We start from the raw sequence: 18269 nt of genomic DNA on the forward strand, positions 1-18269 counted from the left end.
AAAGTTTGGCATAAAATTTTGAACATCCTGTATGATTTACGATTATCATATTTACAGCAAAGTAAGTACAGACCATCTAAAGTAGATACTTAATATATTTTTGATTTCAGGACAGTTCTTGTATTTTTAATATTTTTTTTCAGAAAGGCTAAAAAATGTATATTTTTTTATTTATTTATTAATATCTCTGAACCTATCGAAATATATTTACTCATATCTTAGGATTATGTAAAGTGATCTGAAAAGAAGCCAAAAATTCAATAATATACATAATAATACCATTTAAAAAATATCATATCGATCCAATCATACTTTTTTGAGCCACCCTATAGAAGTTAAAATATTTTCCTGGAATACATCCTAGAACATACTTTAGATTTGCACTTAAACAAAATTTCCAAATTTTTTATTTTAGAAGCTTCAGATGCCCGACGCACTATTGTGTCTGCACACATTTTTTTGAGAGGTAGTTTTTTTCGTCCAGAAATTTTAAATATTTTTTTTTCAAAAACGGTTAATGTTAGGTATAGAGTGTTTAATATCAAAATTCAATAAAACTTTACAGAAAATTTAACTATGTAATAAAAAATGGGGGCACCCATTTAAAATAAGAAAGTTGCTGTCAACTTCCGGTATTTCCGGAAGTGCAGCCATATTGAAAATATTTTTAATCGATAGATCTCGTCGTGAAACAATGATGTGCAAACATCTCCGATCTAGATATTGTAGTTCTCTAGAAACTTCTAATTCACGCTCAGCCTGGGACACCCTGTATACCTTATTGTACATTGAATTATCAAGATTTATTACGAGCTAATCTACGAGCAAAATCAGAATAACCAACTATTTCAAACATCGCACTGTATAATTTGTAGTCGCGCTTTGGCATATCTCTACTTTGCTGTATTTAATAAATTTAATTTGTTCTTTGAAAATAATTCCAGAACTGTTCATAAGCCTTTGGACGACGAACATGTTTCCGGCAACGAACTTGACAGTTCAGACGAAAACGAAGAAGAATCCGAAGATGATCCTAACAAACTGTGGTGCATCTGTAATCAACCCCATAATAATCGGTTTATGATCTGTTGTGATACCTGCGAGGAATGGTATCATGGAAAATGCGTTAACATTACAAAGGCTATGGGTCAGCAAATGGAGTCGGAAGGAAAAGAATGGATCTGTCTTTTTTGCAAGGTAAATAGTATTTTTATATTTTCTAGGGGATAAGATGATCTAGGGGGGTAAGTGATGTTCTACAAGTCATTAAAAAAGTTTAAAAATTAAAATGATAATGATGTTTCTGCTAGGATCCCGCACTTAAGAGACCTATGGCTGCAGCTAGAAGAATAAGAAGGGCTTCCAGAAATTCTCGACTTTCCTCTGACAGCAGTAATTCGGCAACCAAAGTTGAGAAGGAAAAATCTTCAAGTTCCGTTCCTTGCGTTGTTTGTCAAAAAGCTGCAAGAAAAAATTCTATATATTGTTCAGAGAGTTGCATTTTAACTCATGCACAAGGAATTGAAAAGGTATTTTTTTTAGAAATTAGTTGTTACTTCTTTATATGAAATCTAAACTATTTAATTAGTACAAAGTTCTATAGCAGTAATATACTTCTAGATAGATAAATTATTTTTCTTCGTTCGTTTAAAAAAAATTACTAAATTTTTTGCTGTTACTTTTTAATGTGGTGTGTTACTATATTTAAATCTTATTAAATTTTTCTTGTATAGTTCAATTCGCGTAATCAATAGGTATATATAAAATGAAAATAAAACGTGCATTAAGGGTATGTTTAATGAATAAAAGGTAAATTAGCTTACATATTATTTTTTACTAAGTTAAACAGGTGCCTAAAAATTCTGGTGTTACTTATGATCATCTGAATTTGAAATAATAGATTTTGATTATTTTTTTTATAAATTGGAGAAAAAAAAATTAAAAAGACAAATAAAAATTGTATGAAGTTGATTATTCTGATTATTTTCCTCATCGTGAAATGGACCAATCAGCTAATCTCATTTTTCGAATAAATTTTGTTTAGATAAGTGATTAAATCCCAAGACCCGTTTAATCGCGATTATTTTTTCGGCTTCTTTTTGGGTTTTCTTTTTGTCGTTTATCACTAATTCTGAGAGATTTTAGCAACAGTTCATTTAAAAACATTGATATACAACTCATATGTATGACTTAATAACGATTTTAATCGGTGAAAACCCCTTATTCGATATTATTTTGAACAAATAAGTGGAGAAAAGTACGTCAGAATTTGATATGTTGACATGCGAAACCATAATGCGAAACGGTCCTCGATGCATTGTTGGGATGCGTAACCAAGGTAGCAGAAGCACAAACATTACTTACGAGACGTCATTTTGAAATAAATAATTAATATATAATTTTTTATAGTTAATAAAATTCTTATAGTTATTTGCTTCATCCTAAGTCATTCGCTTCATTTCTAAGTCATTCAGGAAATAATCTAGCCGTATATCACTCAACCTATAAATTTAATTGATTAAACTACCCAAATAATTTTTTGCATGATTTTGCTTTTTAGAAAATAGTTGAATGCACAATAATTTTAAAATAAAAACAATAATTTTATTGATTTATTATGCATTCAACTATTTTCCAAGCAAAATCACGCGCAAAATATATTTGAATAGTTTAATCGATTAAATTTATAGGTCTCGTGATATAATATATGATTATACAACTCTATGTATATTTTTCCTATATAGAAGGATGTGATTAATAAGTGATAATCTTTTAAGTAATTATCGCTTGGTGGCCATATTGTAATTGTCATTTCTTGAAATATTAATTCAGGAGTAATTTCTATCAGTTCCACAAAATATCCCGTCAATTCTATAATAAAAATGTTTAAGATAAAGATATATGTACTTTATTTAGTTGTATAATCTTTTGAATACAACTTGATGTTTCGGGATTACCTAATACTTTTGCCTGACACTCAATGCGATACCGACACTACGACTCGGAGAGTAACGCATTTCGTGCCAGGTAAAAGTATTATTCGGTAATCCCGTAACATCTTGTGGTATTACATTCGATAACATCTAGATATTTTTATTTACTGTAACCTGATAATCTTTAGGTGGTAGTATTTGAAAGATCAACTGGAAATATGCTAACTGGAAACAATGCTCCAAACGCAACAAATCTAGATCAGTGGCTTAAGGAACATCCTGGATACGAAGTTGTTCGATCGGCTGGAAAATTAGTAACTACCAAAGTTAAAGTATGATTTGCAGATTTTTTTATTTTTCTAATTTTGCATGTCCATGTTTTAACTAGAGATTGATCACTCGTGAGAGTGAAATAATTGAATAAATTAATTTTAGTCATTAAGTGAATATTTTGAAATGCAAATAATATATACATTTCCAGTTTTAATTTATTGTTCTTTTCAGAGTGGAAATTTCACACAATCCAAATTGAAATTTATTAAAAATCCCAATAATGATGGTGTTTCACTTGCTGTGCAACAAAAAGGAGTAAATATAGGGGTTCTAAAACATGCTCCTAAACATATATCTCAGCCAGGCCAACAACAACTAGAGACTCCTAAAACGGTTAAAGTTATAAAAATATATCATAAAGATCCAACCAATAAGGAATCTAGAATAAAATTAATACAAGCACAACCGCTTCCACAATCGACTCGACTAGGTCAACAGACCCCGCCTACAAAACCAAAAGTTACTGTACAAACAACTTTAACTCCTAAAGGACCAACAACTCCAACAATTAAAACTCCCAAAAAGGATCCCTTAAAAGATTCGAAACCAAAAACTCCCAAAACTAAGCAAAAAGAAGAAGCTCCCCAGCCAAAGAAAGAAGACATCAGGGAGAATGTGCAAAAAACTGTTGCGGAACAACTTGGTGTTAGACTTAAAGGCAGCGATATTAAATTGACGGAAGAAGAGGTAAATATATTATTATTTAATACAGGGTGTGCCAAAAACACGCAACAAATGGGATTTTTTTATTAATCAGTGATTAAAAGTTTGCGAATTTGTTTCAGCATGCTTAATGAAATAATAAAAAAATTGTCATGCGACAACTGTCATGGCGGCAAATTATAAAAATTTCCTTGTACATTATACAGTATGTCTTCGGATTGTCTTTACAACAGGAAAAACTTTGTTATTATTGGCATTTTGAGAAAAATGCGTTCTTCATAAAAATTTTTGCTTGTTCTAAAATGGTTATTCCGGTTTATACTTTTCGAAATTTCCGTACCGTTTTAGGGAAAATACAAAAAATATGAATAGAATAGGTATTTTAGTAATGCATTTTGTCTTTTCAGGTTAAGAATATATCAACTGAGATTGAGGCTGAACTTTATAAATGTTTTGGAGATACAGGACACAAATATAAAAATAAATACAGAAGTCTTATATTTAACATCAAGGACAGTAAAAATCAAACTTTGTGGCGAAGAATATGTGAAAAATCTATAAGCTCCTATGAACTGGTATGTAGACTTTCCTTAATTCTCATATGAACTGATTTCAGTTTTGCGCGCTTAACTTTAAACGAGTTTAGGGATTAAGAGCCTTAAGGGTTCTTTGAATAATAGCACAGATTAGGTATACTATATGTATACAGATAAAAATCTTGTCCCTAATTCGTGGTACGAAAATTGTTTTTAATGACGATGAGCAAAAGAGTAAAATTTCATATGCGCAAAAAATTTGGTTTAAACAGCGTAATAACTGGGCCGGTCAGGCGCTGTGCACAATTTTAGAGTCCATAAGTGGACGTGCTATGTGCGCAAACTAGTAACCTAACTAGTGCGCGACTCCGAAAATTGGAACCACGATAAACAATGTAGCATATAACCACGAGTAGACATAACATTTGAAGAGTCTTTTCTTTATTTCTAGACTTAGCTCCTTTAAAGCAGCCTTTAAAGACTGCGCTCGCTCATGGTTAAGAATACGCTTTGGGTTTTTCTAATTGTGCACCTGATTTCCTGCGAGTTGTCCCACGATTCATTTATCATAGTGCCCATTATTGAGCCACGTATTGTGCCCAGCCAGTATTGAGACTCGCTCAATTTTCGCTTGGTTTGTGTACAAGTTAACTACCGTGATCTTGTCCTTGCTGATAATCAAGAATTTGGTTTTACTTGTATTTATGTGTAGTCCATACTTCTTACTAGTTTCTGTTACACTGTTTATCAGATTTGGCAGGCCTTCGATGGTATCGCCAAATACTATTGTATCGTCAGTATAGCGCAGGTTGTTGAGTGGGAGTCTATTGATCGAGATGCCTTCATCTATGTCTTGTAGTGCCTCCTTAACGATGTGTTCAGAGTACAGCTTGAATATCATTGGTGAGATTATGCACCCCTGCCTTACACCACGCAAGATGTCCACTTGTCTTCTATGCTTCCCATCCACTCTAAGAACTGCCGATTAGTTCCAATTCAGATTTGCTATAATTCGTAAATATTTACCGTCCATGTCGGTCTTTTTGAGGACGTCTATCATTTGTTCATGTCTCACTCGGTCAAATGCCTTTTTGTAGTCTATTAGACACGCAAAAACGTTACAGCTCACATCTCTGTATTTTTGAAACAGGACTTGCACGCTGAATAACGTCATCAAAGTCACATAAAACATGCAGAATGAGCTGTGAATAATTTGCATTAACATTTATCGGGGAATAAGTACAATATCGACCCTGTATAATAATTTTACGGCTTAAGAAATCTTCATTTACTAAAATGTATGGTTAGAATATAATAAGCTACCCTTTTTGAACTCTGGGCGGTCGCTATCCTAGTAGTTAAAAGGCGGTCGATATCCTAGTAGTTAAAAGAGCTTTTTGAATGTCATTTCTAGCGCACGTAAGATAGCCTAGATAGATATACGGGCATAAACAGTTTTAATTGAAATATTTTTCTGTTTTATTTAGGTAAGGTTGTCGCCGGACGATATGGCAAGTCAAGAATTAGCAAAATGGAGGGAACAAGAGGCTAAACATCAACTAGATATGATTAAGAAAAATGAAATCGAGTTATTAAATTGCAATAGACAGTATGTTTTAAAAACACATAAGGGTAAAGACATGTAATTACTTATTATTTTAAAATATTAATGTTTGTTTCATGTTTTTCAGGGGAAGAAGTATTGGAAGATAATCGACCAGGCAACAAAATTGACAATACAGAAATAATAAAAAGTCTAACTGAAGGTTCTACATTACATGTAGGAGAAGATGATAAAAAACATAGTTCTAAAGAAAAAGATAAAGATAGAGACAAACGTGGCAGTGCTAAACACGCACACAAAGATAAAAATAGAGAGAAAGATAGACATTCTAGCAAAGAAAGGAAAGATAGAGATAAAGAACATCGAAGTCGGCGGTCGTCGAGTCGTGACAAAGATAGGAGCCGCAAACGATCACGTAGTAAAGATAGATCGAGGCATGAAAAGAAGAAAGATAAAAGAAGCAGGTCCAAAAGTAAAGAAAGAGAAAGAAGTCGTGAGAGGGATAAGAGTCGTGATAGACACAGGTTAGTTCGATTTTTTAATTATTTTAATTATACTAAGGGTTAGTCTTGGGTCGAGATTTCCATATGTAAGAAGAGTACAAAGCGTTTATAATGTACTGAACTAAGAGAGAACAGTAAAAACGTTGCCAAACGTATGAAATAAACCAAAGAATTGTACACATTCCTAAGAGACGTGGAAGGGTTGGCAGATTCGTCACGGTCTACCGATCGACCCAATCAGTACGATCAGTACTTAAAATTCTAGGGAAGCATGATGTACACGCGTTCAGCTTCACGATTTAATTACGTCTTGTGATACTTTATTAACGAGTCGTTGTAATTTTCTCTATAGCTTGTAAATTTTTAAGTGCAAGTTAGGAACACTTGTACTTTTGGTAAAAATAAGTGGTTGGTGTTCGACAGTGGTCGCGCTATTAGAACTCTGAATTCAAAAATCGATGTCTCGAAATCCATTAGAAATAATTGATTGTAATTTTTTTCACAAACTTCCTTAATGTTTCTGATATAATGCTTCGCAGACAGTATGTGAAAATCTTTATAAATAAAAAAGTTACACGATTGCAGAAAATTGCTATGCACTATATAAAAGTAAATGGATAGGGTTTTTAAAAATTTGGAATATAAAAAAACAAGCCTATCAAATTTTGCTTATTTAAACCTCTTGTAAAAGATCCTAACTTCAAAATAAAAAAGAAGTTTCAATATCTAAAGTGGTTCGCGTGTTAGGAATGTGTTAAGAAGTTGTGTTTTTAAATTATCGCGATTACTGACGTTTTCTCGTTATAAAAAAATGGATACCCTAACGATATCCTTATAATTCCATTTCAGATGCTCAGAAACATATCTAATGATTTTATCTAGTTATATTTTCGAAAAAAAGTCTTAAAAATAAGCGGTTTACGATCGTGATTTTACTTTGCTTGATAAGGAAAGGCGTACCGACGAAATGTGGCAACGCCGCAACAGATGTGACAACACCGGTGCATTTCTCTCACTCCGACTTAATAAGATCCCTATGCGGTTTACTTCCACAGATGTAAATACGGACCCAAAAGTAACAGTTGCCAGCACGGTATATTGTTATACAGGGTGTGCAATTCGCAAAAATGTAAAAAAATAGTTTATGCAGAATTTCTTCAGCATATCCAACAAAGTTGAAAAAAAAACATGTTTTATTTTTAAACGAAACATTTTTTATGATTTAAAATAGTTTTTATTGATTTTTTATACTATTTTAACTCCAAGTCCGGATTATGTTTAAAACACTTGTCTTAAACTCTGTTTTAAACTACATAGTATAGATCTTTGAATAAAAAGATTAAGGTAGGAGCATATCAAAAATCTTAGCTCTACCGCGATGGGACTCAAATATGGCCGACTTAAATCCCGGTTTATCAGTGCCGTTTTAATTTTATTTAAAAAGTGTAAAATCCGTGATGTAACGTAGACGTGGTGTAGACTCAATAATTTGTTGTTTTATTTCACGTTGTGAGTAAATGTTAGTAGTTATTAAGATTGTTATAAAAATATATCTATAAGTTCTGCCACAATTTCTGTCTAGATTTACTACCTTTATACAACTATCAGTAGTAGAATAAATAATAAACAACATAAAATAAGCTCAGTAAAGACTAACAAATTCACAAAATTTCAAACCAAATTCAAATGTGTCAAATGACACATTTGATTTGGAACAGAACTGTCAAGGTTCCCCACCCTAGAGTCCTTTTTCCGCCCACCATGCATGAATACATAGATAGCATTATGCTCCTTCCTTAATCTTTTTATTCAAAGGTATAGATATAGTATAGGCATTCAAAATTAAGAAATAGGTTAGGTAATGATAGGGCGGCAAAACTTTAAGTGATTAAGTACCATGTTTTATATTAGTTCTGTTATCAGAGTTAGGACTTTTTTATTATAATGGAGTTGATTGCCTTGTTTTTTATTCCTTTTGTATTTTTTATTATTTTGTATTATTTTTTATGTTTATTAAATAGTAGAAAGAGTTTTTCTTAATTTTTGGATAAAAAGCACCAAACTATGACGAACCAATCTTTTTAAACAGTTTTAAACAAACGTTTAAAATGAGTTGAAAGGACCTGTTTTAAATTATTTTGGAAAAGTTTGTAGTATGCGATATATTTTGCGGCAGTTTTTTTATGTTTTTTTTTTCATTTTTGCAAATTTGATGTTCCTTCACGAAATTTCGTTGGCAAACATCAGATTCTGATTCAACGGCCCAAAAACAAAGAATTAAACCTATAAATTCAAACTACCTCAAAACTTCCCCGCCAAAAATATAATTTGATTAAACTGAATATCCTGTTGAAGAATTGTATTAGTCCACTTTATGTCATTTTTATCGTTCTATCTATTAGGGTATCTTTATCATTATTTTACACACTAAAATCTAGACAAGCTAATTAACATAACCAGGTTTGTATGCAGGGTGTCAAAAAATATAGTGTATCTAACTTCGGTGGGTGCTTGAATCTTAACCTTTAAACGATAGATTTATAGATTTAAACCTAATATCTTGAAAACCGCTCACCGTATCGAACTAAATGAAGAGCACCTTTTTTACGTTAAAAAGTCCTAGATTTTTATTCCTTTGAATGAAAATACTGTATCTTAAAGGATAAAAGAAGTACCACGACCACCACCAAAGTAGTATCCTCTACTCTAATGAAAAGTACCCTCAAAGCGTTTCCTGTCATGAGCTTTTCTGTGACTGAAAAGCCCGATACGTGATGTTATGTCTCTTCCGCACTCCGGACATTCAAAAATCTTATTACTTTGTCGCCTCTTTACTTTTTGGTTGTCGTTATTAACTGAATTTACAATTCTCCTCCATTGCGTTCTATTGTGCGCTGCTTCCTCCCACTTATGCTGCATACTTATCCCCTTTAAGTTTTCGTGAAAAACATTTTTGTATCTTTTGAGTTGTCCACCCGGTTTCCTCTTATCCTCTACAAGTTCACCGTAAAGAAGAGATTCCGGTAGGCGGTTTTCTCGGAGTCCAGCCCATCTTAAGCGAGATTTAGTAATCAAGACTTCAATGCTTTCGCAGCTTGCTTTTTCAAGGACTGATACGTTTGAGACATGGTGGTACCATTTGATTCTAAACAGTTGTCTAAGGTGTCTCTGTTGCAACTTGTTTAATGCGCTCGTGTGTCGGCGGTACGGCGCGGTACCCAGGTTTCGCTTCCATATAACACGGTGGGGATTATTACTGCTCGATACACTGCAAGTTTCGTTTTTGTGCTCGTCATATTTGTAGAAAACCCTGTCTTTTAATTTCCAGAATGCTCTTGAGGCGCTGCTGATTCTGTGCTGAATTTCAGAGTCGATATTTGCTTTTTCCGAAATCAAACTACCGAGGTAAAATTCCGATACAAATTCCAATAGTTCTTCTCCGATTTTTATAGCGCTGTTATGATTTTCCGAGGGAGTGCACATGATTTTAGTTTTATCGATGTTCAGTTTAAGGCTCAAAGTCTCGTATGGCCAGGTATATGTGTTCAGCATTTCCTGTATGTTGTTTTTATGGAGGCCTTTATTTCCTGTTCCCTTATTGGGATATCTAATACATCGATGGTGTTATACTGAGGTATTGTGTTTAGTGCTTGCATATTGGGGATGTTGTCTTGGTTAAGGATGGCTGTAATGCTCTTTCCAGCGATTTCTGATTTGCTCTTCCTCTTTTAGAAGTTCACCGTTTTGTGCCTTGATTGGGCAGCTTACGTTCTTAGTTGGGCCGTATACTTCTTTTACAGCCTCGAAGAATTTACGATAGTCGTGATGCGCGGCGTACCCTTGAATCTGATTTGCTTTTTGTGACCACCAGTTATCCTTTAGTTGGCGCAGGCTTCTTCGAAGCGTGTTATAGGCTGCTTTAAAGTTGTCCACCAGCCTTGGATTGTGTGGATTTGCAGTGACTGCTTTGATGTACTCTATGCTTTTGTTCCAACAAAGCCTGTATATGTGGTTGATTTTCGTTAAACCAGTCTGGTTGTCTCTTTTTATTGGACTTTCCCAGTACTTCTTCGCTGGTATTATAAATAGCATCCCTCAAATTTTGATGGCTTCCCGGAGGGCGTTGGCGGTGTCGTTCGTTAGACTCCGGACGTTCAGTTTGGTCATGTGTTTTGCTTTTTGCAGTGTGGATGTTTGGGTTTTAATTGAAGTTTCAATTTCAAAACTACAAGTCGGTGGTCAGTACCACCAATTTTACATTATCGCCATTCGCTCCGCCATTAAAATATGTGTAAGAGTACCAAATTTCAAGAAAATTGTTTACCAACATTTTATTCTTAAAAATAAACAAAATATATTATTTTTATTTGCTCTTTCGAGGGCTGTAACTTCTTCTGGAAGCATTTTAGAGCATATGCTTATAGGAACTTTTTTTATCTGTAGAATCACCCACTAAAGTTAGATACACTGTTTTTTTAACATCCTCTATACATATTTATGTAAAAAGTGTGTTACATATTTCAAATATTCTCTTACTTATTTTTCACAAAGATGTAAGAACGATTTTGCATATAATTTTACGACGTTTTTTATTTGAATCTTTAGAAAATCACATAAAAGTTCGCGGCATAAGAAGGGAAATTTGATTTCATCTACGGATAATCTTGGCACGAAGGCTAAAGAGATACTCGAAAAGCTGAACAAAATTGCTCCTCCATTTGAAGATAAGCTTTGGAAGCATGTTCCGCAGGAAGATTTAACACCCGGTAATGGTAAGTGTATTATTTTTTTATTTTTTACTATACAGGGTGATGACAATTTCGATGCTCAACATTGGCATCTCAGAAACTACGAGAGATACGAATTCGGTTAAATGGGTCAAAAGTTGCGTAATTAGAAATTCGACAAACACCTATGAAGAAAATCCCGGTATCTTGATTAGTTTCGGATTTATGTCAAAAAAATGAAAATAATACGTTTATTTTAAATGACAATATCTTCAGAACTATTGTATCTATTGCAACGTAAGTTGGTAGTTTTATATTTTCCACATCGGCCAATTAGATGCCGTTTTCAAAAAATTTTAAGCCTTCTAGATTTCGCACAACAGTCAAGTTTTTGTATTCTTATGGCCGCCATTTTGAATTTTTATACTGTTAGATAGAGCGAAAAAAAGTCTATACGGTGGTATCTGATTTTAATTCATTATTATTTAAATTCACTAAAAAAATATATTTTTTCAAAATTCGCCAAAGATCAAGTCTGCCTTGGAAATCCAATTGACACTTTATATGTTAGCACTTTATTTTTTGTTTATTCTATTTAAGTGTCAATCTGGATTCACAAAAATTGTATAGTAGACTTCAATACAGATCAATATAGAACCTAAAATTTTATTGTCCAGAATGCCAGCCCAGACGTTCAAAGAATATATTACTGTGGTCTGGTTTCTCTAATTAAATGAGGATTTTCTTTTGCATAATAATGTGAATTTTTTTCTGTTAAATATACCAGAATTTGTAAATAAAGATTCATCCGTCCATAATATTTTTCTAGAAAAAAGGGGGCTCTTGAACACTTTCCCGAAACCATTTACAAAATTCTAATCTTCCCTCGTGATCACCAGCATGTAAAAAAATTGAAAGTTGATATACATTTAAATTTAAAGTTGTTATAGTTATGTTTTTTGATGATTTTCCCTACATAAGAATCACTTATACAACACTCGCGAGTTATTTTACTTTACTACTAGAACTTTCCGTTTATTTCAATCTGAGCTGGCACATTAAAATCATTAAGGCTTTTAAAATATTGCCCTCTTGTTTCTTCGTTACGAGATTTGGTATGTTAAAACAACGAGATTTGGTATGTTACTATATGACATAAATTAGGACTGATTGACATATTCAATTATTGTTTTCGGTCACTTCCGGTTTGATCGGAAATTACTTCAACTTTTGATTTTTAAATCACACCCTCGGTATTTTTTTACTTTATTCGATAGAAAATAACACTGAATCGAATGAATCGATTTAAAAATCACTGAATCGATTTAAAAATCAAAATTTGTAGTCATTTCCGGTGAAACAGGAAGTGACCGAAAACAATTGATTACGTCAATCAATCCTAATTTATGTCAAATACTAATATACCAAATCTCGTTTTTTTATCTGAAAAAATAAAAAAGTTATAGGGGTGAGCCACTTTTGAGACGTACCCGGTATGCTTCTGGTTTTAAATACATTTGTAATAATTGTTCTACTTGTAACCATTCTACGGAAATATAACTATTGTTATATAGACTGTTCGGCGATCGTTTAACGTTACGTCATCATTTGTCAAATATGCGTTTTAGGGTGTGTCTGAGATCAGTTCATTTTGTTTAGAGAATTTTAAGTACGTCCCTAAATTATTAATTGGACGAGTACTTCATATACGACATCCACGAATAAGACTGCTTTACAAGCGTTTCATTCTCTCTTAAAATAGTTAATAAGCTTCGCGATGTTTCGCTTTTTCAAAATCGCTAAATTGGCGAGGCATTTTAGGTATAAAAAAATTGTTTCACGACGTAATCAACGTATTAATTTTGACATTGATCGATATCCGTCAATAAAATTATAACCTTAAATCAAATGACAATTGTCAGAAACAATGTCTGGTAATTTACAAAATGCCGTAATGACGTTACCAATCTCTTTCATCTGGTTGTCAAGAGAAAGAGAGAGCTCGACAATATATTACTTGACATTGAGCCGAAGTTTATAAGCGTTGAACGATAACCGAACAAATAATAGTAATGTTTTTTATTTATTTTCCATATTTACAAAAACGTAGTTTTTTTCCTCTGAATACATATATTAATTAGGCCCTTTTTATTTTGTTACTTTTGCTATTTCTCTCTAAGCACCAGTCGACAGTGACAGTGATCATGAAATCCCTTCATCAACTGTAACGATTCCAACACCACCAAGGAGTCAGGAATCTGATGAATTTCAGACTCAAATTAGTCAGTCCTCCAACGATTCGAAGAGCTCTAGCAAAAATAGAGAAGTTGCAGTACTAGAAGAAAGAGGTCTTTCCCCTCCGCCGAAACAATTGCCTTCGCAAATTTGGATGGGAACTATTAATATGGTTGATGTAGCTCAAATATCTATTACTGCTCATGAAGTGTCAGGTAATAATACTTAGTGTTTTTGTATTTCATTGAGAAAGAAATGTACCTGTCTGTTTTATTTAGGTGATTGCACTGGCTTAAACAAGGAACTATCGGAAAATTTAGATATTGTAGGCAGAATTTCTCCAGAAACAGTATGGGATTATATTAGCAAAATGCGTTGTTCTAACAGTAAGATAATCTCTTTGATAAGATTAACTGCTACAAATGTGGAGGAGCAAATGCCGTATTTGGCATTGTATAGTTACTTGAGCAGCAGAAACAGATTGGGAGTTGTAAAAAGTACCAACAAAGCTATAAAGGACTTTTATATTTTACCATTAGCTTCTCAGAAACCAATACCACAAGCACTTTTGCCAATTAATGGACCAGGTCAGTATCTTGGTTTAGTATGTATTTATGGGGTTCAAATTATCGAATTACTTTGAGGATTGCCTATTTTCCTTAAAAAATGCTGACTGAATACATTGCCGTGCGAGTGTTCACATTTCAGCCTATTCGGTGTTTTAGCGTATTATTATTATTATTATTAAAAATCAGTCTTCATAGAATTTTATGATTTTTAATTTTACTCCAGTTATATTTCTTGTTTATAAAAAGAATAAAAAGCTAGTATAACTTAATGCGTCACCGTAAATTCTACTGTATTGACAAATTTAAAAAATGCAATAAATAAAAAGATATCCAAGTAAATTTTACATACGAAGTAGTATTAGGGCTATACAAAATTACGCTTTAGTAACGCTCTGTGTTACTTAACACGTTAAATGGACGTTGTATGTCGAAATTTTTCATGACTTGTTGGACGGACTTTAGTGAAAAATAATACGTAGATATTATTAATTAATTCCTTCGTTCCTTAAGGGTTGGTTCATATAGCAGTGAATTGCGAAATGTGAATATCGTAAAATAAAATCTTCTTTTATTTTTCCGTACTTATAATAGCGAACATTGATAATAAATTCTAGGGATATTTGATTTAAGCACATGTTGAAAATATCACTTGAATGAAGAATTTTCGTTCTCTCAGTCGTCTCAGTGCTGTGCTAGCATATACATAGGTTTATTTTTATATATTTTTGTGTAACGGATGAAGAGGGGATGAAGCAATACATCATACTAAATAAACGTTTAGTAACAAGTTTAAGCTTGACCGGCACAGAGTTGCCCACTTTTACATATTTTCTTTTAATCAAAATCGAGATCAAAATATTTTAGGAAAAAAAAATAAATTAATTATAAATATATACAGGGTGGTCCGAACTGTATTCCGGAAACTTCAGCAGCATATTCTGCAGATAAAAATAAGTAAAAAAGTTCATATAAATGTACGTCCTAAAATGCTTAGTTTCTGAAATACAGGGTGTAGAAGTTTCATTTGTATTTCGATTTTTTTCCAATAATTTCTGAAGTAACGTCAATATTTTGATGAAAATTGATGTCTGGGAGTTTTTTGACATGAGAAATTTGATTTTGATGTCCATATGACTCCTACTTGTAGAGAGCGCTACCTACATATTTTTTAACTGGTTTGAAGAGTAATAACTTTTCGTCCGTACCTGTATAAAACTACCGAGTAAAAAATATACATTTACAAAGTTTTTTAAGTAAAAAAGGTCTCTTGGTGAAAATCTCTACGAGTAATGGTTCTCAAGATATTTGGAATCTAAATTATCAATCCCTGTCATCATTGACATAAATTAAACATGTTGACTAAATAGCTATTAGACTGAAATCATAAATTTGGAATGTTTTTGTGTCACAAGTTCAACAGAAACTGTTTTATCATCATTTTTTCGAAGAAAAATTTAGGATTAATTTAAAAAAATAAAAAGTTTCCAAATTTATCATTTCAATCAAATTACTATCTACTCAACACGTTTATTTTTGGTCAATAATGACATGTATTGACTGTTTCCATTGTAAATATTTTGAGAACGGTTGCTCATAGCGATTTTTACCAAGAGACATTTTTTACGTGAAACATCTCGGAAATGTACATTTTTTCACTCAGTAGTTTTATACAGGTACGGACGAAAAGTTATTACTTTTCAAAACAATTAAAACACATGTAGGTGGCGCCCCCTACAAATAGGACTCATATTAACATCAAAATCAAATTTCTCATGTCAAAAAACGACCGTTTTTTCCGAAAAACTTTCCCGTTCAAAATATTCTAATAAGGTTTAAAATATTCTACTGAGTTTTTTGCATCAGCTATTAAACTATCTTATACACTTCGCACTTAAATATCTAAAAAGAACAATGTTCTACTGTAAGGTCTGCTGGTTAAACTTTTTAAGCTTAAGTATCACAGCACAATTGATGTAAACCAAAAACTCGTAATACAAAACTAAAGTGTCAAAACGAATGACAATGTCAGGAAATAAATAAATAAATGTAACAACTTGACATTTTTTACAGCAGAGCTACCACCTGAATCCCCAGCGGGAAATTTAAATTCCAGTTAGTCAGCCCGGCGCCGAATATGCCCGTCGTTGGCAACAATGAATTTAAAAATCACCCATTAAAAATTCAAGTAATCAAAAATGTATTTTGATTACTTGAATTGAAATTTTCACAAAAACTCAATAAGTTTTAATACGCTAAAACACTGGATTAAAGCTTTCATTTCATATCAATATTTTTATATTAATATCGTATTGTAAATCTAGGTTTTGAAGAGGCTCGTCCTGCTTTACTGCTAGGTATAGTAGTTCGTGACAAGCGGAAAAGAGCGTATACAGAATCAACTCCAACTGCTGCTCCTACTCCTCACAAGAAAACAAGAGTTGAAGTCACGGTAATACAGACTCAACCAACAACTCAATCAAGGTCGTATACCCCTCCCCCCGTACCTGCAGAAGTAACACCAGCCCCTGCTCCGCCCCTGCCTCCATTACCACCAAAAGTAAGTCACATTTGTGCTATTAATAATAGAGATTGAATAAGAAAAATCTAAGGAAGGAATCAAATACTATTTTTATGTTCGTGCAATAAAAACCGAAGCTAGATCAATTGTAACAATTTTGAAACACCTCTTTGTCAGTTTTGTGTAACTTTTCTTTTGGCTAGTTGGATTTTTCTCTCGACATATTTGATTTTTTGCCTGTTTGGTGCGCTTTTCTATGTCTATTTTAAATTATTTCATATTTATTTTTTGACTATTTTTGTGCAATGTATATAAATCTGGAAAGATGCTGTATGAGGATTTGAATAGAGTGAGATTATTGTGAATGGTAGAAAGGAGTCTGAAAATAGTTACATATGCATTGTTTCATCGTTTCCAGACTAAAGGCGACCGACCACTGCGAGCGTAACTAAACTAAGCTAAGAATATGAAAACAACAACAACACACAATTAAATGGGAACTCCACTGGGAACGATTTTCGCTCAGTAGTCATCTAAGTTTTCGTATTGTATCTCTGCTATCATAAAAATCTTCGCTTAGTTTAGTTTCGCTCGCAGTGGCCGCCCGCCTTAAAATGAGGGTAAGGGCACAGAATATCTAGCTACGCAACAGAAAAATACTCGAAATGAAAGAGCTAAAATTGCACAAATAGAATACTAGATGGCGCGACAATATCATAATCAGAATATAATTAGAAATTTTGAACTTTCGGTTTTGGATCGACGGCTCGTCGACGGCCTTATAGCTCGGCTAAATATGCACAGTTGCCAGATTCAAAAAGACTTGAATTGGCATCCCATTCCATTCTTCTTTTCCTGTCAGATACACTTATATTAATTATTCCTTTGACTATTAAAATAGTTTTAAGTATATTATTACAAAACATATACATTTTTAATATACACTACCTTATAATGTTAACTAAGAAAATACCTTTAATTACCTTTAAAATTAATAATATACAGGTCGATTGATAGTGATATTTATTAATGCTGGAACGTTAGTAATGAAATATAAGTTTAATAATAATGGAAATAATTTATTAAAATGCAGTACAAAAAATGTTAACTGACTAAAAAATACTATAATAACAAATTTCTTCCGTTTGCCACGTTATTTATATAGACCTAGGTAGATTTTAAAAAGTGACACAGGTACAATTAATAATATATTAGTTCGGCATAAAAGTTGCTGTCACGACATCGAACAATAAATTAAAATTCGTAAAATAAATTAAAATTATTAATTAAACAAATCTTTATAAAGAAACGCAAGTATACCAAATTTGGGCCCAATCGAACTCCAGGAAATGATATCATAATAGTGTACTATATTATGGTATCACTCGATATGCTTTAAGGTACCATAATATTGCAATGTCACCGAAGATCCGTAGTATACAAAATTTAAGAACAATCGAACGCCATGAAATGGTATCGTAATATGGTACTATATTAAGGTACCACTTTATATACATCATAGTACCATCATATTACAATGTCACCGAAAATACGTAGTATCCCAAGTTTAAGCCCAATCGATCGCCATGTACGTAATATAGTACTATATTATGGTACCAGTTGATATGCTTCATGGTACCATAATAATGCAATGTCATCAAAAATACGCAAGTATATATCAAATATGA

The 18269-nt window shown here is 32.7% G+C and overlaps 1 protein-coding gene across 2 annotated transcripts in view; it reads left to right on the top strand.

Annotated features, from left to right (window-relative positions):
• LOC115889544 (death-inducer obliterator 1) overlaps positions 1-18269 on the top strand; it is a 60838-nt gene that overhangs the window by 25150 nt on the left and 17419 nt on the right. For both annotated transcript variants that reach the window (XM_030909578.1, XM_030909579.1), the window contains 11 exons: positions 945-1197; positions 1311-1529; positions 3122-3265; positions 3438-3953; positions 4337-4504; positions 5953-6097; positions 6157-6553; positions 11138-11304; positions 13440-13709; positions 13773-14081; positions 16385-16620. In XM_030909578.1, coding sequence (XP_030765438.1) covers positions 945-1197; positions 1311-1529; positions 3122-3265; positions 3438-3953; positions 4337-4504; positions 5953-6097; positions 6157-6553; positions 11138-11304; positions 13440-13709; positions 13773-14081; positions 16385-16620 — 2824 coding nt within the window. The remainder of the gene's footprint in view (positions 1-944; positions 1198-1310; positions 1530-3121; positions 3266-3437; positions 3954-4336; positions 4505-5952; positions 6098-6156; positions 6554-11137; positions 11305-13439; positions 13710-13772; positions 14082-16384; positions 16621-18269) is intronic.

Source organism: Sitophilus oryzae, unplaced genomic scaffold (assembly GCF_002938485.1).
Source record: "Sitophilus oryzae breed Bouriz unplaced genomic scaffold, Soryzae_2.0 scaffold_815_pilon_pilon, whole genome shotgun sequence".
Classification (NCBI taxonomy): Eukaryota; Metazoa; Arthropoda; class Insecta; order Coleoptera; family Curculionidae; genus Sitophilus; species Sitophilus oryzae.